The sequence below is a fragment of the Phyllobates terribilis genome, unplaced genomic scaffold (genome assembly GCF_046119375.1).
Source record: "Phyllobates terribilis strain yellow unplaced genomic scaffold, ASM4611937v1 Scaffold_1__5_contigs__length_1240528914, whole genome shotgun sequence".
NCBI classification, from domain to species: Eukaryota; Metazoa; Chordata; class Amphibia; order Anura; family Dendrobatidae; genus Phyllobates; species Phyllobates terribilis.
The window spans coordinates 163,165,579-163,188,530 of record NW_027362761.1 but is presented as its reverse complement, the minus strand read 5'-3'; the positions used below and the strand labels follow the sequence as shown (position 1 = coordinate 163,188,530).

The 22,952-nt window shown below is 43.3% G+C and overlaps 1 protein-coding gene across 5 annotated transcripts in view; it reads right to left on the bottom strand.

Moving 5' to 3' along the window:
• RFX3 (regulatory factor X3) overlaps positions 1 to 22,952 on the bottom strand; it is a 390,908-nt gene that overhangs the window by 124,521 nt on the left and 243,435 nt on the right. For all 5 annotated transcript variants that reach the window (XM_073669195.1, XM_073669206.1, XM_073669227.1 and 2 more), the window contains one exon: positions 5,439 to 5,536. In XM_073669195.1, coding sequence (XP_073525296.1) covers positions 5,439 to 5,536 — 98 coding nt within the window. The remainder of the gene's footprint in view (positions 1 to 5,438; positions 5,537 to 22,952) is intronic.

The following is a 22,952-nucleotide window of genomic DNA, read 5'->3' as shown; positions in this document are numbered from 1 at the left end:
TTTACCATCAGTGTGTCATCCATGTATGCTCCGTTTGCCCCATCAGTGTGTCATCCATGTATGCTTCGTTTGTCCATTTTTACCATCAGTGTGTCATCCGTGTATACATTTTTCCCCATCAGTGTGTCATCCGTGTATGCTCTGTGTGTACATTTTTCCCCATCAGTGTGTCATCCGTGTATGCTCTGTGTATACATTTTTCCCCATCAGTGTGTCATCTGTGTATGCTCTGTGTGTACATTTTTCCCCATGAGTGTGTCATCCGTGTATGCTCTGTGTACATTTTTCCCCATCAGTGTGTCATCCGTGTATGCTCTGTGTGTACATTTTTCCCCATCAGTGTGTCATCCATGTATGCTCCGTGTATACATTTTTCCCCATCAGTGTGTCATCCGTGTATGCTCTGTGTATACATTTTTCCCCATCAGTGTGTCATCCGTGTATGCTCTGTGTGTACATTTTTCCCCATCAGTGTGTCATCTGTGTATGCTCTGTGTATACATTTTTCCCCATCAGTGTGTCATCCGTGTATGCTCTGTGTGTACATTTTTCCCCATCAGTGTGTCATCCGTGTATACATTTTTCCCCATCAGTGTGTCATCCGTGTATGCGCTGTGTGTACATTTTTCCCCATCAGTGTATCATCCGTGTATACATTTTTCCCCATCAGTGTGTCATCCGTGTATGCTCTGTGTATACATTTTTCCCCATCAGTGTGTCATCCGTGTACGCTCTGTGTATACATTTTTCCCCATCAGTGTGTCATCCGTGTATGCTCCGTGTATACATTTTTCCCCATCAGTGTGTCATCTGTGTGTACATTTTTCCCCATCAGTGTGTCATCCGTGTATACATTTTTCCCCATCAGTGTGTCATCCGTGTATGCTCTATGTATACATTTTTCCCCATCAGTGTGTCATCCGTGTGCGCTCTGTGTATACATTTTTCCCCATCAGTGTGTCATCCGTGTATGCTCCGTGTATACATTTTTCCCCATCAGTGTGTCATCTGTGTATGCTCTGTGTATACATTTTTCCCCATCAGTGTGTCATCCGTGTATGCTCTGTGTGTACATTTTTCCCCATCAGTGTGTCATCCGTGTATGCTCTGTGTGTACATTTTTCCCCATCAGTGTGTCATCAGTGTTTTTCACATATGGATAAATAAATAAATGACAAAGCTTCTCCTCTACTTTGCAATGTTAAACACAGATAGCACATCGTGTGCGGTACGTTTTTTCACAGACCCATAGTTTTGTATTATTGGCCTTTTTCATCCGTGCTACGGATATGCGGGAAGCCACTAAAACGCATGTAACCCACACATGGTTGTACCAATAAAGTTTTGTCAAAGCCAAATACCATGAAGTATCAAAAACAAAGCAGCTTTACATAAAACACGACACACCAAAAAGAGATAAAAACCGCAGTGTCAAAAATGCAATATAAAAACATGTAAAAAAAATCATTCAAAAAGGCAATGAAAAAATGTGAATAACCTAATTTACCTAAAAAGTGCAGAAAAACTGCAGAAATTTTGCAACATCAAAAACACACCAAATACTCATTGTGGGAATGGATCACCTATATTTTTTTAACTAATAAAAATCAGATAGTGAAATGTATTATTTTTCCTCATCTGTCTTTATTTTCTTATTGTGGATTTTTTTAATTCTATTTTGTGTATATGATTATAAGGGCAGCTGTGCTACCTGACCTTCTGTGACAGTATTCAGAGATATGCAGCCACATGGACGACAAGAATGTGTCGTCTGGAGATATTCATTGACATACATGGGATAATTTTGTAGCCAAGCTGTGTGACCTGTGCGGAGGTCATTGCGCAGAGAGGAGGAGGAGGAGGAGGTAAGTGGTGTCCATCACGTATTGAGAATGGTGGATTCTGTTATCATTATATAGGCGCTGTAATACCTAATTGTAATCCAGCCTATGACGATAATGAGATAACTACTGAAGGGTGATCTATATAGAATTGTCAGACTATTATGGGGATTAATACTACAATATTTCACTTTTCTTTAAATATAGATATTATTGACATGGAAAAAAAATTACCAGAAACTACAGAAAAATATGTTTTTCATAAAACCATGAATGAAACAGGTCATTTTCTGATTACATACTCACTTTATGATTTCTACATAACTATTTGTTTCAAGTAGTAAATTGTTTCAAAAAATGAGGTCAATTGTAATTTCCTGTTTAGTTTAATCATTCACTTCTTGGTTTAGTGCGGCTGAACAACATAGTCCAGGAAGATTGCCTAGTCTAAAGTGTTTCAGTATTTGCATTCTATGAGTCTCCCAATTTTAAAGGGAACCTGTCACGTGAAAAAACGCTATTAACCTGCAGATATGGGGTTAATCTGCAGGTTAATAGCGTTCTGAACCTGCCTGGTGCCTGCACTTAGACCCCCGCTGCTGGGAGGAAGTAAACTTTAATCCCCCCGGCAGCATTCAGTCATAGAGGCGGCGCTGGTGCAGGTTCAGTCACCGCTCTGTGTATAGTGCGGCTGTAACCGCAACCCTGGCACTAACAGTCGGCTCTACTGATGAGCTGGCTGTCAGTCAGTGCCGGGGGCGCGGTTACAGCTGCCGCTCTCTATACACTGAGCGGTGACTGAACCCGCGCCGGCGTCGCCTCTATGACTGAATGCCGACATGCTGGCGGGAAATAGAACAGCGCTACCGGGAGGAAGTAAACTCTAATTGCGGGCCCCAGGCAGGTTCAGAACTCTATTAACCTGCAGATTAACCCCACATCATTAATAGCTTTTTTTTTTACGTGACAGGTTCCCTTTAATGAAAACTGTGCAATAATTATGGCAGAAAAACTCCATAAAAACAGCATATATGAATACACCTCTAGGGTCTGACCAAAACTCTGATGTAAGTAGAATTACAATGCAGTTTATGAAATGACAGAACATAAAACAGACCATTGTGCATCCAAGGCTGTATATGTATCGCATGGAACATCTAAGCATTAATATATATTTACTGCATCACCCACGTTGTATAATACTGAAAGCTGTGCATCTCCACATGTACAGATGGAGACAGCGATGATATAAAAAAAGGTTTATTTTATTCTGTCAAAGGAGAAAATGGAAGTCCCTGAACCATAATTAAGTTCTCTTTTGAATGATAATTGAAACCCATAAATAAGTTCTTCTCTGTTTCATTAATACATTACAAATGACATCCCCTGTTAATTTCCATGACCTGAAGCACAATGATGAGATGTGCTCCACAATATGATAAAAAAGAGCGGCAGCCTCATCTGCCGACAAAGGGCTCTTTTTTCTACGCCATAAAGAGAGGGATAACCTCTTGTTATCTTTTATGCAGATCTTAAAATCATCTTAAATGCAGAGCCGAATTATGAAAGGCTTGACCCTTATCTTCATGGCAGCCACATGTAAGCGTATATTGAGCAGCGTGTACGGCAGCTGTACTTCCTTCATGTGCATGATGTATCTGACCAGCTCCTTGTTCATTACTAAATTACCTGAACATCTGCCACCTGAAAGCCTGATTTAACAAGCCCTGCTTTGTCACACGGAGATGAGCTGCGCGGAGGAGACCTCGCAGGCCGGAATGAAATATTTAAAGTAATCGATTTAAGTAAAGACCAATTTGATCAATAAAAGTCGTTAATTTTATTTCCAACTCAAATGGATCTGATTTCACACACAAAAAGTTATGTATGATTTATCACTTTTAAAAAGTTGGTGTTTTTAGAGATTCACAGCATATGTAAATGCGGTGAAAGTGTCCATCCACTGCCCGTGGAATATGCATTGAAAGAAATACGGTACATACACCTTATTCTAAGCTCTTGTGCAGACGACTGTATTTCGGTCCGAGTGCCATCTGCCAAAAAAATCGAATCGCACCCGGACCAATGATTTCCTATGGGGCTGTGCACATGTCCGATGTTTTTCCTCAGACAGATTCGGTAGCATGCACGATTTGCATTCGGAAATATGATCGCCCTCGGCCACGCAAGTCAATAGGTCCGTCAAAAAAACAGGACCGCACTCAGATTGATAGAATGGAGAAGATGGAGATTTTTTTTTTTAATCTTCTCCACATCTGAGAAAATCGTATTACACTGTGATCGCACTCTGATCAGAGTGTGATTAGCATAATCGGACCTATTTTCTCGGATGAGAGAAAATATGCTGGTCTGACCCTAGCCTAAGAAATGCTTATCCTTAGAGATGAGTGGATTGATTCGCGAGACTCCGATCCACTGGCCTTTTCAGTAGTCTGGATGAGAGGTTCGTGAGTCTCTTACCTACCAAGATCCGCGGCACTCTGCAATGATGTCGCACCAGCCCGGCTAATCGAAAATTGTTCTGGGGATTCCAGAAATGAAGAGATTACCGAGCCTCCCGTCCAGACACCAGAGACTGACCTGACCGATGGAGTCCCACAAATCGATCTGCCCATCTCTAATTATAATGTAAATACTTAAAGAGTTATTCCTATAATTTACATTTATGACATATCCATAGGCTGTATCATAAATGTATGAAAGATGTGGGTCCCACTGCTTAGAGCAACATTTATCTTAAAAAAGGGGGTCTATTAGGTGCTGTTTTTAGTGAAGAGGCGGTCGCACATGTGCTGCTCACTCTATTCATTTCTATGAATTTCTAACATTTTACATAGAAAAAAGTGAGAATGAATAATACAGAAACATAATAATTGTAAATGGAATTTGTGTAGTCTAGCCACTATTATTACTGAAGTGGAATATTCTACAAATCACCATTATCATTGGAGTGGAATATTCTACAAATCACCATTAATATCAAAGTCCATGCACATACACACAAGTGCTATCATCCAAGCCATTTATGAAGCAGTCACTCATGTGAATGGTGACGTGGGTCCACACAAAACCCCTACAATACTGAACCACTTGAGCACAGAACAGGAAAGAATGTTGTAAGGATTACAAAACTCAATGATCCCACTACGAAGGACTTATTCACATGACCACATAGCAGACTTTTTTTCTTGTCTGTATTATGAGTCTAAGTCCCGATCTGACCATGTGGTCATGTGAATAAGCTCTTAGTACTTATTGCAACACAGAGCTGGATGCATTTGTTTCACCACTAGAAGGCACTGTGATCGAGATGATCAGGATCTTACTACGTGATGTCATCACCATTTAGCAGATCACCACCATCCTTGTAGAATTACTATTCTCTTGGGTCTAATTATTTATTCTTTGCCCATATGGACCCCCCAACCAACATTTAAATGAAAGTCACAAGCATCTCCAGCTCAATTAGCGCCTAAACCTTACATCATAGGGCAAATCCATAGAGATAGGTATAGGTCTATAGATCTGGACTCTATAACAACCTTTTTTATAAAAATATATGAAATAAAAACTCACATTGCTCCATTTGTGTAGACGGCATCACTTCCTTCAACATATTGTACCTGTGCTGGGTAAACATGCTGCACCTGTTGTACGGTCTGTACTTGCTGCACCTAAAATCAGAAAAATCTATGGTTACGATCTGATTCAATATGGGGAATGAAAAAGAAATGCGCAGAAGTCTTATTTCATTATGTACGGGGACTTCAGTGTTAACATTTTAGAAAATGTTTTAAAATACATTCACATTACCCCGTGAACTGTGTATACTTATGATTACCAAGAATATTCTAGGGTACAAAATAACAGGCTGCCACCTGCATCTAGCCGTCCTGTCTATGGAAATGAAAGAGCGAAACAGCCCTTCATAGAAGCCTTTAAGAAGAGAATGAAGATACACAAGAAAACAGTCTTTACAAATGTGAAGTGTTAAGTAAAATGTCAGTAGCTACATAACATGGTCACGTTGTGTACCCAGCAGTGTATCCTGTCACTTCAAGACCTGGTGATATAGACTTTGGCTCGACTGGATACAAAAAAAAGTGTCATATAAAAATATCAAAGATTGTACCTTCCACTTTCTGCCTGCAAACGTGGCATTTGTATCCTGACATTAACATTGACCGTCCATAGAAGCAGCATTATATCAATGTGTCTTATTAAGGTTATTTATTGACCCTACATATTGGGGCATAGAAACCGTGCATATTGTAATAGGTTTCTTTTCCTTTTGTCTCTACCTAATTTGTTTATTTTAACAGTTTAATGTCCATATTTGTAAGATCCCCAGTGATCAGTTGTGATTTAGAAAGTAAGCGATCAACAAGTATTACACTCCCCTACAGTGCCTCCGAAGGGAAAACGGGGCATTACACAATGCAGAATGAAATCACAGGATTGTCCTAAGATGCAGAGACTTTCTTTTTGCTCTATAGAGGCTAAAATATGGAACTTATGAATAAAGGATTCACTCAGAGTATTCTTATTTGGTATTTGAAAATGGATTTTCTAGACCAGACAACCCCCTTAAAAAGATAGAATCAGCCAACTGTCTACTTAGTAGTAGAGATGAGCAAAAAAGAATCAAACGACCAGCGTCCAGTTTGGTCTTCTATGGTAGCTGAAGATGGACACTAGGACAATGTCCATTTCTGCCACAACTCACTCCTTTGGCATCCGGGATGCCGCTGCCGCTTACTTGGCCCACGCAAGTGACTAGGCCTCACGCAATGTCATGAACTAAATTGTGGGGGATTAGTAAGCGCCAGAGGAGCCCAGAGACCTGGGCCGGGGTAGTTAGATTCTTTTTGCTCATCTGTAATTTGTACCATACAATTAATTTAGCTTTTTACCTTGTAGATTATAAAAATAAACATCTAATTTAATATTCACAAAATAATAAGAAAAAAAACTAAAAAATGAAACAAAAAATACTCACAAAAAAGAATTTTATCCATCCTTGTGCAAAAATGTTTATTTTGTATTATCATATGCGAGTAGAATGATTCTAATATGTGATTGCCACCATATAAATATGCCTGATCTGGTCCCTTAATCCAAAATGTGTATTTTTCAATTATTTTAATAAACATAAATCACTTACAAATATTGGAAATTCACCACTATCTCCATTCTAAAAAAAGGTAATGAATGGATTAGGTGAATACAAATTTAGAAAGCCAAGAATTGCTCTTCTAGCAATTTAACCTTCTTTTGTGATTCGAGTCTATATTTTGAGGAATTTTATCCCAAAAGTTGACATTGATCTGAAAAAGATGTTATTTAGATTTTCCCTCCACAAGTAATCTAATACTGCTTTTGGTTTAGTATAAAAAAAAGCTACACATGGTTGTTACCACCAATATGAAAACTGTACCAACAGAATTGGCCGTGTTCCAGCCGCCTGGAGTCCGCCATATGTGACCGTACCTGAAAAGACTTACACAGCACTCCAAAATAGAGTGGTCCTGGCCTTTCACTGAATGATCAAACCCAGAGTGAGTGTTAAATGCTGAATATAGTGGATCTAATTATGAAGCGTGACCTAGCTCACTCCTCTGAATCTAGAGCTGCACCATGTTTAATTCATAACCATAATTTGCAAGACAACTGATGAAGAGCTCTCAGTGTAGGGAGCAGCATGCAAATTCAGAGAATTACATGAATGTGTATCATGTGTAATCTAAGCTTTGGAGCAATACTTTCAGGATAAGTGTCTAAACAACCATAGAGATAATCATAAACTTACATTTCACTATCTGTTTATGCTTATGACTCGGAAGCTGCATGTTCCAAGATCCAACTCCAAAGATCATCAGCTATCATTGTTTTATAGCTCTATCGTAAAATAAGTACAATGTCGCCATTATCATCAGTTATCATAGATCTATAGTAAAACAAGTACAATGATCTGTTTTCTTTCATCTAGTATCAATATAAATTATGCTGATGGAAAGAAAAGCTTGAAATCCATTGTATATGTAATTTCTGTTTGTCTATTCACCATTGCCTTTAAAGGGAATCTGTCAGCAGGCTTTTGCTATTTAATCTGAGAACAGCATAAAGTAGGGGCAGAGAGCCTGATTCTAGGGATATGTCGTTGGCTCAGTAGTTTGCGTAGTTTCAATACAATCAGTGTTTTATCAGCAGGAAATTATCACTGCAGGATAAGGTGTGCAAGGCAGTCCAACTAATCTGTGTAACCCAGGGGCGGAACTACCGCCCGTGCAGCCGGTTCATTGAACGGGGGCCCCGAGGGAGAGGGGGCCCCTTCAGCCTCCAGCAGGGCCGCCATCAGGGCATGACTGCCCTGACTCCAGTATGGGGCCCGGCCGGTAGGGGGCCCCTCGGAGCCCCGTTGGGGGCCCCCCTCTTGTGCGTCTCTCTCCTCATGGGGCCCCCGGCCCCATGCTAAGCGCCGGGTCCGGGACATCTCAGCGCTGCGCTGCGCTGTTGCGGCGCCGTCACATGGCTGGAAGTCAGGAGAACCTGGTGTCAGCGATTTGGACGAGCGCCAGGATTCTGCAGGGATCGCATGGGGGTAAGTATAACAAGTTTTATTTTTTTTAAAATACAATTAACTAGGAGTGGGGGGAATGGGAGATGCACATGGGGGGGGAGATGCACATGGGGGGGGTGAGAGATGGGAGATGCACATGGGGGGGTGATGGGAGATGCACATGTGGGGGGGGGTGATGGGAGATGCACATGTGGGGGGTGGTGGGGGTGATGGGAGATGCACATGTGGGAGTGATGGGAGATGCACATGTGGGGGGGTGGGGGTGATGGGAGATGCACATGTGGGGGGGGTGATGGGAGATGCACATGTGGGGGTGATGGGAGATGCACATGTGGGGGGGAGATGGGAGATTCACATGTGGGGGGGAGATGGGAGATTCACATGTGGGGGGGGGGGATGGGAGATGCACATGTGGGGGGGAGATGGGAGATGCACATGTGGGGGGGGAGATGGGAGATGCACATGTGGGGGGGGATGGGAGATGCACATGTGGGTGGGGGGGGGTGGGATGGGGATGGGGGATGGGAGATGCACATGTGGGTGGGGGGGGATGGGAGATGCACATGTGGGGGGGGAGATGGGAGATGCACATGTGGGGGGGGGGAGATGGGAGATGCACCTGTGGGGGGGGGATGGGAGATGCACATGTGGGGGGGGTGGGGGTGTTGGGAGATGGAAGATGCACATGTGGGGGGGAGATGGGAGATGCACATGTGGGGGGGTGGGGGTGTTGGGAGATGGGAGATGCACATGTGGGGGGGGAGATGGGAGATGCACATGTGGGGGGGGAGATGAGAGATGCACATGTGGAGGGGGATGAGAGAGGTGCACATGTGGTGGAGGGGGATGAGAGAGGTACACATGTGGTGGAGGGGGATGAGAGAGGTCCACATGTGGTGGAGGGGGATGAGAGAGGTGCGTATGTGGGGGGAGGGGGATGAGAGAGGTGCACATGTGGGGGAGGGGGATGAGAGATGTGCACATGTGGGGGGGATGACAGATGTGCACATGGGGGGGTGAGAGAGGTGCACATGGGGGGGTGAGAGAGGTGCACATGGGGGGGTCGTGAGAGGTGCACATGGTGGGGGGGTGAGAGATGTGCACATGGGGGGTGGTGAGAGGGGCACATGTGGGGGAGGGGGATGAGAGATGTGCACATGGGGGGGTGAGAGTTGTGCACATGGGGGGGTGAGAGATGTGCACATGGGGGGGTGAGAGATGTGCACATGGGGGGTGAGAGATGTGCACATGGGGGGGTTTAAGAGCTGCACATGGGGGGGATGAGAGCTGCACATGGGGGGGGATGAGAGCTGCACATGGGGGAATTGGGAGAAAATGAGCTGCACATGGGGGAATTGGGAGTAGGGGGATAATGAGCTGCACATAATGAATGTGGGGTGGGGGAGAGTAAATGATAAATGATGATGGGGTGGGGAGAGCACAGACATGATATAATGAATTGGGGCAGGGGGTGCATGTAAATAATGAATGCGGGGAGCAGGAAGTATAGAGTAGGGGGCGTTGCGGATGCTGGAGTGTAACTGGTAACAAATTGGCGGAAAGAGTAGAGGTTTTAATTAAATTATATATTAAGTGCCTATTTACAGTTAAATAAACTGTGGTGGATTACAATTTATATTTGGAATGGTGGGTTGCATAATAACTAACCATATATTGATGGTGGATGCACGTCTGTATTCAGCTGCGTAATGTAGAAGTTGGGGAATGTGCTCTAGATAACTGTGTTATTTTATGCAGAGACGAGTCCTGGCTGGAAGATGTGATGGCGGTCTGTGCTGGATGAAGGAGAGAAGCGTGGCTTGAAGGACTTCACCTAGAGACGTCACCAGTGAGTCAGTGTATTACATGTACACTTACACTATATACTATGTACCGGGCTCCTGTGTATAATGTCACTGGTGATCACTGTATTACCTGTACACTATATACAGAGCTCCTGTGTATAATGTCACTGGTGATCACTGTATTACCTGTACACTGACACTATATACAGAGCTCCTGTGTATAATTTCACTGGTGATCACTAGATTACCTGGACACTTACATTATACATACCATGTATAGAGCTCCCGTGTATAATGACACTTATGGTAATATTAGTAATGTGGTGGTAATATGTGGTCTGGTCATGGTGTGGCAGTTTTTCTCCCTTCTGTGTGGTATTATTCAGTCAATATGTTGTGGTAATATGTGGTCTGGTCATGGTGTGGCAGTATTCCCTGTATGTGGTATTATTGGTCATTTTAAAAAAAAATGTATATGACACATTCCCTTAAAGAAAACTAAATAAAAATATATCTAAAAAGAGTATTGGATATTTTAAGAAAATTTTAATAGGTTAGAGTAGGGCCCGGCCAGAAGAGTCTACCTTATCGTGGTAGCGGCTTTAAAAATCTTTTGGCCAAAACAAAAGCTGATGGCTATGTATGTGGCGCCGTCACATGGCCGAACGTCAGGAGAACCTGGTGGCAGCGACGTGGACGAGCGCCAGGATTCTGCAGGGATCGCATGGGGGTAAGTATAACAAGTTTTATTTTTTTTAAATACAATTAATTAACTAGGAGTGGGGGGAATCAGAGATGCACATGGGGGGGGATGAGAGATGCACATGGGGGGGTGAGAGATGCACATGGGCTGGATGAGAGATGCACATGGGGGGGATGAGAGATGCACATGAGGGGGATGAGAGATGCACATGGGGGGGTGAGAGATGCACATGGGGGGGATGAGAGATGCACATGGGGGGATGTGAGATGCACATGGGGGGATGTGAGATGCACATGGGGGGGATGTGAGATGCACATGGGGGGGATGTGAGATGCACATGGGGGGATGAGAGATGCACATGGGGGGATGAGAGATGCACGGGGGGGATGAGATGCACGGGGGGGTGAGAGATGCACATGGGGGGGTTATGTTTACATAACTTTGTTTCCTTATGAAGGGCAAGGGGGGGGGCCCCAAAAATTTCTTGCACAGGGGCCCACTACAGTCTGTGTCCGCCCCTGGTGTAACCCCACCCCCATCACTGATTGTAAGCTAGCTGACAATGTACAGTGTACATAGGAAGCTGCCAATCAGGGGTGTGGGTTATACACAGCTCAGCATTCCTAGCACTACTAGATTTGCAGCAGGGAAAACAGGGATTTGATTAAAACTGCACCGAGCATCGTGCTGTTCTCGGATTACATAACCAATAACTGTCTGACTCCCTGATTCCCTTTAAAGAGCACCTATCAATAATAAGTAAATCGCTTAAGTTCCAGAAAAATCATTGTACCACATTACTTCTTTGTTATAGAGCTCCAGATCTCCAGCTCCCTCCACATATGGGTTACTAAATACAGTGCATTGTGAAAGCATTTGGCCCCCTTGAACTTTTCTACCCTTTGCCACATTTCTGGCTTCAAACATAAAGATATAAAATTCTAATTTTTTTTGGGAAGAATCAACAACCAGTGGGACACAATCGTAAAGTGGAACGAAATGTATTGGATATTTTAAACTTTTTTTAAAAAATGAAAAGTGGGGCGTGCAATATTATTCGGCCCCTTTACTTTCAGTGCAGAAGTTCAGTGAGGATCTATGAATGATCCAATGTTGTCCTAAATGACTAGTAATGATAGATAGAATCCACCTGTGTGTAATCAAGTCTCCGTATAAATGCACCTGCTCTGTGATAGTCTCAGGGTTCTGTTTCAAGTGCAGAGAGCATCATGAAGACCAAGGAACACACCAGGCAGGTCCGAGATACTGTTGTGGAGAAGTTTAAAGCCGGATTTGGATACAAAAAGATTTCCCAAGTTTTAACCACTTCGCGCCAGAGCCTCTTTTCGCCTTCGTGACCGGGCCAATTTTTTCAATTCTGACCACTGTCACTTTATGAAGTAATTACTCTGGAACGCTTCAACGGATCCCCCTGATTCTGAGACTGTTTTTTTGTGACATATTGTACTTCATGATAGTGGTAAAATTTCTTCGATATCACTTGCGTTTATTTGTGAAAAAATCGGAAATTTGGCGAAAATTTAGAAAATTTTGCAATTTTCAAAATATGAATTTTCATGCCCTTAAATTAGAGAGGTATATGTCACACAAAAGAGTTAATAAATAACATTTCCCACATGTCTACTTTACATCAGCACAATTTTGGAACCAACATTTTTTTTTGTTAGGAAGTTATAAGGGTTAAAAGTTGACCAGCGATTTCTCATTTTTCCAACAAAATTTACAAAAACATTTTTTTAGGGACCACATCATATTTGAAGTGACTTTGAGGGGCCTTTATGACAGAAAATACCCAAAAGTGACACCATTCTAAAAACTGCACCCCTCAAGGTTGTAATGCACACGCCCGGACTGACTGGCGTGTGCGTGTTTAGTAGTTCCACTGGGCCATGAACCGGAGAGTGCCTGGAGGGGTGTAACTAAGTATCTGCCCGATCCAACCAAGGTCGCACGATGGCATACGACGCCAGTGCACCAGGGAGGAACCGAGCAGAGGAACCAGGGTCTACTCTAGGTCAGACTCCGGACACGGCTGTTGGCCCACACCGGGGAATACAGGAACTGGAAGGTAAGGCTGGAACACAGACTGGGGGTATAGGCAGACACGGCTGGTATGCAGACGGGTGGACGCTGGTAAGCACGACTGGTATGCAGGCAGAGAGGTGCTGGCAGGTACGGCCGGAATGCAGGCAGGTGGATGATGGTAAGCACGACTGGTATGCAGACAGGGAGGTACTGGCAGGCACGACAGGCTGGAGCACAGAGTGGATAGGACCCAGTACAGACTGGGACTTCCAGAAGAGAACCGCAGATGCGGTGGACAAACACAGCAGGGTGAGACCGCCCAGAGCGGCGGGCAAGAGCAGAGCAAGACTGCCGGAGCAGCGAGCAAAGGGTCAGAGCAGAGCGAGACTGTCAGAGCAGCGAGCAAAGGGTCAGAGCAGAGCAAGACTGTCGGAGCAGCGAGCAAAGGGTCAGAGCAGAGCGAGACTGCCGGAGCAGCGAGCAAAGGGAAACCGCAGGAGCGGTGAGCAAGGCGGAGCAGAGCGGAAACCGCAGGAGCGGTGAGCAAGGCGGAGCAGAGCGGAAATCGCAGGAGGGGTGAGCAAGGCGGAGCAGAGCGGAAACCGCAGGAGAGGTGAGCAAGAGCAAGGCGGAGCAGAGCGGAAACCACAGAAGCGGTGAGCAAGGCGGAGCAGAGGGGACAGGGCTCTGTTCACACGGAACAGACAGGAAGGGAAAGGCAGAACCAGATACACACTAGATACTTGCAATGAAGTAGCAAGTGGACACTAAACTCACAAACGAAAGTACAGCGACTACGAGTAGGAGTTAGGAGCAGGTTCAGACTCTGCAGAAAAAGGGAAGGGACGGACATATAAACAAAACAGGTAAAAGGTAGGAGAGTGTTCAGACAGGAACTGAGTGTTCGGACAGAAACCAACACTGCAGCGAGAGACAGCAGCGAGTCTGGGTATGCGGCCCCCAGAGAGGCGGGACGAACAGGCAAGGAGCGTGTTCAGACTGGCCTAGAAATACAGCCTAAGGAAGGCGGACAGACAGGCAAACAAACACAGAAACAGATCTAGGTATGCAGCCCCTAGAAGGCAGGATGAACAGGCTAAGAGCGTGTTCAGACAGGTAGCTGGCCAGAGTGCACAGACAGGACACAGTTCAGACACGGGAACTGATACCGAAGGCAGGGAACAGGGAAGGACCTGGCACATCAGCGACCAAAGGCCAACTGACAGAACAAGATGCTCAGGCAAGGATTCCAGGAAAGAGCTGGGTTAAATACCAGGTGACAGACAGCAATAGGCTGAGGACGCACAAGGGGTGTGCCCGCAGCAGCTACAAGAAGCAGGAAGTGATCGGGCGCCACCCTTAAGCAGAAGAAACAGAGGCAAGCAGACAGCATGGAGGAAAGCCAGAGTGATAGTCTGGACTGGAAATCAAGTGCGCGCTCTTGCACAGTGGGAGATGGACCACTATGCAAGGACGTCGCCAGGTATGTTACAAAGGTGCTCAAAACCACATTCAAGAAATTTATTAACCCTTCAGGTGTTTCACGGGATTTTTGGAATGTGGAAGAAAACAATGAACATTTAACTTTTTTTCACAAAAATGTTACTTTAGACCCAATTTTTTTATTTTCACAAGGGTAACAGGAAAAAATGGACTACACAATTTGTAGTGCAATTTCTCATGAGCGCGCTGATACCCCATATGTGGGGGAAAACCACTATTTGGTACACTGCAGGGTTCGGAAGGGAAGGAGCGCCATTTGACTTTTTGAATGTAAAATTTGTTTGAATAATGTCGCATTTGGGGAGCTCCTGATGTGCCTAAACAGTGGAAACCCCCCACAAGTGACACCATTTTGGAAACTAGACCCCTTAGGGAACTTATCTAGATGTGTGGTGAGCACCTTGAACCCCCAGGTGCTTCACAGAAGTTTATAATATTGAGCCGTTAAAATACAATTTTCCCATTTTTCCCACAAAAAATGTTTTTCATCCCCTAATTTTGCATTATCATAAGGATAACAGAATAAATTGCACCATGAAATTTGTTGTGCAATTTTATCCTGAGTACGCCGATACCCCATATGTGGGGGAAAACCACTGCTTTGGTGTACGGCAGGGTTCGGAAGAGAAAGGAGCGCTATGTTGGCTGGGATAGGTTGCAGACACCATATCACATTTGAGGAGTCGCTGACATGCCGAAACAGCAGAAACCCCCACAAGTGACCCCATTTTGTAAACTACACCTCTCAAGGAATTCATCTAGGGAAGTAGTGAGTATTTTTAAATTTTTAAATTTATACCATTAGGCAGTGAAGAAAACATAATTACATTTTTACCACAAAAAAATGTTTTACCCTCAGATTTTACATTTTCACACAGGGCAATGGGTAAAATGGTGCCAAAATGTGTCACACAATTTCTTCTAAAAGTGTCAATACCCCATATGTGGCTGTATCGTACCGCTTAGCCATACGGCGAGATCTGGGAGGGACAGAGCGCTATTTGACAATTGGAGAACAAATTATTGTAGATTAGGCATTTGGATTTGTGAGACAAAATTTTCTGAATTTCTTTGGGGGGCAAGGGCCATTTCACTTTTCCTGAGCCTTTCTGCTTCCAGTAACTTGGAAGTCCCTTATATTTTTAACAGATGACGGACCTGAGTGGGGACTAGCTTTTTTTGAGGACTGAGTTGAAGCTTTTATTGGGAACATTTTACGTAACATTTATCCGGCGCTCTAGGCTGAGCACTTACATCAGGGTTTCCATCTAAATTTCCAAGTGATGTAATTCAGATGAAACCCCTGTGGGATCCATTCACTGTAATGAGGCAGCAGAGTTACTATGGACTCCGTCTGGCCTCTGTTTAGCGGTGTCCTTTTTTTCAGAAGTGCACAAAACTGTGGCCAACCGCACTTTTATGCACACCTAAAAAAACTGACACCGTGGGATCACAGGCCAGACGGCATCCACAGTGCCTATATCTGCCTCATTACAGGGAATCTTCCGTCATGGGTTCTGTCTGAATCACGTATTTCAGAGATTTACATGGAAACTCTGGTGTAAGTGCTCAGCGCAGAGCGCAGGATAAATGTGAGCAGAGCCTTACTGCGATCTTTGGGAGACATAATAAACAAATCAGTAGCAGGTGAAGAATTGGTTTTATTTATTTTTTACGCTGTTCCTCGTCCGGTATAAGTGATGAGATTACTTTATTCTTCAGGTCGGTGCGATTACAGAGATACCAGATTTATATCGGGTTTTTATGACTGACAGCTGTCACACACTAAAAGACGCTTTTTTTGCAAAATCAAGTTTTTGCATCGCCATATTTTGAGAGCTATAATTTTTCCATATTTCGGCCGACAGAGTCATGTGACAGCTTGTTTTTTGCGGGACGAGTTGACATTTTTATTGGTACCATTTTGGGGTACGTGACATTTTTTGATCGCTTTCTATTCCGTTTTTTGGGAGGTAAAATTAACAAAAAACCAACAATTCAGGAATTGTTTTTTGAGGTTTTTTTTTATGCCGTTCTGCATGTGGTAAAAGTGATAAGGCAGCATTATTCTTCGGGTCAGTACGTTTACAGCGATACTACACTTACTGTATATTTTTTTATGTTTTGGCGCTTTTACACAATAAAACAATTTTATAGAAAAAACATTTTTTTGCATCGCTTTATTCTGAGAGCTATAACTTTTTTATTTTTCGGCTGATGGAGCTGTATGGCAGCTTTTTTTTTGCGGAACAAGATGACGTTTTCAGCGGTACCATTTTTGTTTCCATTTTGCTTTTTGATCGCATTTTTTTCCACTTTTTGTTTGGCGATATGATGAAAAAGCATAGTTTTTTGCTCCGTTTTTTATTTATTTTTATTACGGTGTGCATAGAAGGAGTTAATTAGTGTAGCAGTTTTATAGATCGGGTTGTTTCGGACGCGGCGATACCAAATATGTGTACTTTTTTTGTTTTTGCATAAATATACGGATTTATTGGTTTAATATTTTATTTATTTCTTTTTATTTATTTTGTAATTTATTTTTAACAGTTTGAAAACATTTTTTAGACTTTTTTGTACATTTTTACTTAGTTCCTGTATGGGACATTAATTTTTCTTTTTCTAATCACTGTTCTCATGCAATGCAATAGACATGTATTGCATTGCATGAGAGCTTTGCTGACAGTTTCACACTGTCTGTCTCCTGCTAGACTTCAGCTGCAGGCTGAGCCTAGCAGGACACCATACATGGCAGATCCGGAGGCGGTCATGTGACCTCAGGCTGCCATGACAACGGCAGGTCTTGTAAGACATCAGGGGGCCGTCGGAGAGGTAAGTGGACGACCCCTCTCCTCTCACTATCTTCTAAATGCCGCGATCACTATAGATCGCGGCATATAGAAGATAGCAAAGGGTTAACATCATTGGGACCTGATCCAATCAGGTCCCGATGATGTCCCTTGTCAGAGCTGTCGCTCTGCACCACAATCGCAGCGCTTGCAGAACCCTGGGGGTCCTGAGGGCTGCGGGACCACCGACCGTTCATAAACATTGGCGCTGCACAGAGCCCAGGCAGCGCCGAAGTTTATGTACAGTGGGCGGTCTGGAAGCGGTTAAACATTTCAAGGAGCACTGTGCAAGGGATCATATTGAAATGGAAGGAGTATCAAACCACTGCAAATCTACCAAGACCCGGCCGTCCCTCTAAACTTTCAACAAGGAGAAGACTGATCAGAGATGCCGCCAAAAGGCCCATAATCACTCTGGATGAACTGCAGAGATCTACAGCTGAGGTGGGAGAGTCTGTCCATAGGACAACAATCAGTCGTACACTGCACAAATCTGGCCTTTATGGAATAGTGGCAAGAAGAAAGCCATTTCTCAAAGATATCCATAAAAAGTCTTGTTTGAAGTTTGCCACAAGCCACCTGGGAGACACACCAAACATGTGGAATAAGGTGCTCTGGTCAGATGAAACCAAAATCGAACTTTTTGGCCACAATGCAAAACTATATGTTTGGCGTGAAAGCAACACAGCTCATCAGCCTCAAAACACCATCCCCACTGTCAAACATGGTGGTGGCAGCATCATGGTTTGGGCCTGCTTTTCTTCAGCAGAGACAGGAAAGATGGTTAAAATTGATGGGAAGATGGACGGAGCCAAATACAGGACCATTCTGGAAGAAAACCTGTTGGAGTCTGCAAAAGACCTGAGACTGGGACAGAGATTTATCTTCCAATAAGACAATGATCCCAAACATAAAGCAAAATCTACAATGGAATGGTTCAAAAATAAACGTATCCAGGTGTTAGAATGTCCAAGTCAAAGTCCAGACCTAAATCCAATCGATAATCTGTGGAAAGAGCTGAAAACTGCTGTTCACAAACGCCCTCCATCCAACCTCAATGAGTTTGAGCTATTTTGCAAGGAAGAATGGGCAAGAATTTCAGCCTCTCGATGTGCAAAACTGATAGAGACATGCCCCAAGCGACTTGCAGCTGTAATAGCAGCAAAAGGTGGCGCTACAAAGTATTAACTCAAGGGGACCGAATAATATTGCACGCCCCACTTTTCAGTTTTTAATTTGTTTAAAAGTTTAAAATATCCAATAAATTTCGTTCCACTTCACGATTGTGTCCCACTTGTTGTTGATTCTTCCCAAAAAATTAGAATTTTATATCTTTATGTTTAAAGCCAGAATGTGGCAAAAGGTAGAAAAGTTCAAGGGGCCAAATACTTTCACAATGCACTGTATGTATATTTCACCAGCATACATTCACCACTAGGGGGGAATATTGAAGACAGATATACAAGTATACAAGTATACTTCAATGAAGTTACTCAGAAAATTCTGACAAATCAGGGACATACAGGTTTAAATATAATTATGAAAATTTACATTTTCATATTGACTGTGATATTTGTGAGCACATATTCTAAAGCCAGTAAATCTGATAGATGTGAACAGCGCTTAAAATAACACTCAGAAAAAAAATTATATACTGTGTTATACATAGTGCATTGCCTGGCGGCTGAAGCATAAAAGAGGTTTGAAGAACACCATCATGAAGGCTCTCCCAGGCATACCATAGTGTACTTGGTTTGTTTAAAGTGTTCCTTTGAGAAATTAGATTTATATAGACTGGACAGCAAGGACAGAAAAGTTAAAGGGGTTGTCCATTACTGGACAACCCCTTATTAATTGCTCCAGTGTGCTGCATAATTTTAAAAGAATGAACACTAACCTCCTGAACAGGCGCTGCTCCTCCACATTGAGCCCTGTGTCCCGCATTGCACATACGTAAGTGAAAAGGCTACAAACAATCAATTTTTGATGATTGGCTGCAGCAGTCCTGTGTCATTATGTCATGAGTCTGGTGGGGGACACAGGCCTCAGCATGGAGAAGTGGTGCCGGTCCAGGAGGTATACTTTTTTAGTTTCATTTATGCAACACATGGGGCAATTAATAATGGGTTGTCCAGTAGTGGACAAGCCCTTTAAAGGGAATCTACCACCAGGTTTTTTTTATACCCAATATGGGAATCATAGAATCATAGAATGTTAGAGTTGGAAGGGACCTCCAGGGTCATCAAGTCCTACCCCCTGTTCAATGCAGGATTCACTAAACCATCTCAGACAGATGTCTGTCCAGCCTATGTTTGAAGACGTCCATTGAAGGAGAACTCACCACCTCTCATGTCAGCCTGTTACACTCATTGATCACCGTCACTGTCAAAAAGTTTTTCTAATATCTAATCTGTATCTTCTCCCTTTCAGTTTCATTCCATTGCTTCTCGTGTTTCCATGTGCAAATGATAATAAAGCTGATCCCGCTACAGTGTGACAGCTCTTGAGATATTAGTAGACAGCTATTAAGTCTCCTTACAGTCTTCTTTTTTTGCAAGCTAAACACTCCCAGATTCTTTAACCGTTCCTCATGGGTCAGTTTGCAGTCTGCTCCCCCTCCTGGTAGCTCTTTTCTGAACTTGCTCGTTTTTCAAATGTCTTTTTTAAAATGTGGTGCCCAGAACCGGACATAGTATTCCAGATGAGGCCTGACCAAAGAGGACTAGAGGGCGATAATTACCGTATTTTGCGGATTATAAGACGTACCGGTTTATAAGACGCACCCCAAATTTTGGGGAGGAAAATAGGAAAAAAATGTTTTTTAATAAACCTGTGCATATTATAATCAGCTTACCTGGGGGAAGCGGCGTTGGTAGAGCGGGGTTCCAGGGTTTCCGCTGGTTGGGTCAAGAGATGCTGGCTGAGGCAGGAGATGCTGGCTGAGGCAGGACGGGGTGTTCAGAGACAGCAGTCGGGAGGTGGCTGCAGGCCTCATACTGTCTGCCAAGTTCTGCTGGAGGTGCCGAGATCTCAATCTGAGCATGCGCCGCCTCCGACGGCCATTTTCCCGGAGTCCAACGCATAGGACAGTATGGAAGGTGCGGAGCTCCGGCTTCCACAAAATGTTGGCGGAGCCCCCGCACCACCAAACACCTCCAGCAGAACTCATGGCAGACACCATGGGGCTCGCAGCCATTTCTCAACTCCTGCCTCCGAACACCCTAAACTGCCTACGCAGCATCTCCTGCCTCCGTAGCATCTCCTGCCTCGCCAGCAGCAACCCTGGGACCCAGCTCTGGGGGGAAAAAGTGCGTCTTATAAAGCAAAAAATAAGGTACTTCATGTGATCTAGACTCTATGCTTCTGTTAATGCATCCCAGAATTGTGTTTGCCTTTTTTGCTGCTGCATCACTGTTGACTCATGTTCAGTCTGTGATTTATTAGTATACCCAAGTCTTTTTCACATGTGCTGTAGCTTAACCCTATCCCTCCCATTCTGTATATTCTTTTTTCATTTTTATTGCCCAGATGTAGGACTTTACATTTCTCCCTGTTAAAAACCATTATGATAGTTGCTGCCCAAAGTTTGTTTAGATCTTTTTGAATCCTCTCTCTCCTCTAGTATTAGCTATCCCTCCTAGCTTTGTGTCATCAGCAAATTTAATCAGTTTATCCTCAGTTACTTCATCTAAATCATTGATAAAGATGGTGAACAACACAGGGCCAGGACAGACCCCTGTGGTACCCCACTTGAGACATTCTTCCACCTAGATGTACAACCATTTATGACCACACTTAGGTGGATTCATAACTGGGTTAGTGATCGGAGCCAAACAGTTGCTAACAGTTGTCCATTCCATAGTTGGTCATTTTTTCAATAACGATGGGATGAGATACTTTGCTGATATAATATATCTACCGCATTTCCCTGATCCACCCAGACAGTGATTCTGGCATAGAAGGAAATTAAATTAGTCTGACTTGACTTATTAGTTACAAACCCATGCTGGCTCTGGTTAATTAGTGTATTCTTATCCAAGTACTTACATACATGTTGTTTAATAATTTGTTCAAAGATCTTTCCTGGTATAGAAGTAAGGCTCACAGGCCTATAGTTCCCTGGGACCACCTTCTTCCCCTTTTTAAAGATAGGGACAACATTCGCTCTTCTTCTGGGGCTTCTCCTGTTCTCCAAGAATTTTCAAAGATTATGGAGAGTGGTTGAATAATTTCCTCTGCTATCTCCTTCAGTACCCTAAGATGTAATTCATCTGGACCCAGAGACTTGAATTCATTTATGCTAGCTAAGTATTCCCTCACTATCTCTCTGTTTATAGATAGTGTGGATTCTTTAATTTCTTCAATAGTACAGTGAAGATCAGTTGATATTACATTTACTTTCTGAGAGAAAACAGATGCAAAATAGGAATTTAAAAGTTTGGTCTTCTCTGCATAATTTTTTACCACTTTAGGCTATGATGATTATCAGCTGATGAGCTCCAGTGACCTCACTTACTGTACCAGTTCTGCATGAGAAAATTCTCAGGCAGCATTAGTGCAGTAAGTGAGGTCATCGGGGCTCATCAGCTGATGAACTCAAGTGGTCTCTGTCCTGGCAGCTCAGTGCTATACACTGCCGGAAGCAATCGAGCTCCTGTCAGTGTATAGCCTGCTGCCAGGTGATCCGATCACTGTGGGACACTCAGGATTATAGCGATAGGTGAGTATAAAGTGTTTTTTATTTTAATATCGATTTATTTTAACTTTTTTTTTACACTGACCACAGGCATCGGCTGATGAGACTACTTCTCCCAGCGGCACCTGCTCTCATTGTTATCAGCGGCAGCAGCCGTAGGATGATCGGAGGAGTAGTCTCCTGCAGTCAATTCTTTGTGCGTTTTTGACCCATTGACTTAAATTCAGCCAGTCAAATCCGCAGCAAAAATGAGAATCAAATCCACTAATATTTTTATGCCTATGTTTTTGCTGCGGATTTGACTGACTCAATTGAAGTCAATGGGTGAAAAAACGCTGCAAAAACACACAAAGAAATGACATGCTGCAGATTTAAATGCAATGACAATCCTGACAGGAAAATTCCTGATCATGTGCATAGCACTTCAGGAATGTCATTGCATTGGCTGGCACAAGGATTCCCTAGCGTTTTAGCCCGTTTCCATTCGAAAAGAACGCCACGAAAAAGCATCAAAAACGCGCTGTGTGCACATAGCCTTACCATCCTGTAAAAAATCCTATAGCATCTTTGACTTTTCTTTTACTTTTGACATACCCCCAAAATCCTTTCTTATTGCTTTTAACATCTCTTACAAGCCTTAATTCATTATCAGCTTTAGCTAATCTGATGCGTTCCCTACAGGTTCTGCAGACAGCATTATATTCTTCTTTAGATATGCCTCCCTCTTTCCATTTGATAAACATTTCTTTCTTTCTTTTTAGCATATGTTTAAGTTCTATGTTCATCCATCCTGGTTTCCTTAAATGCTTCTTATTCTTCCCTTTTTTAGAGATTTTTAACGATTGTGCTTTGTGAATCTCATTTTTCAAAATTTCCCATCCTTCCTGGACATTTCTGTCATTAAGGAC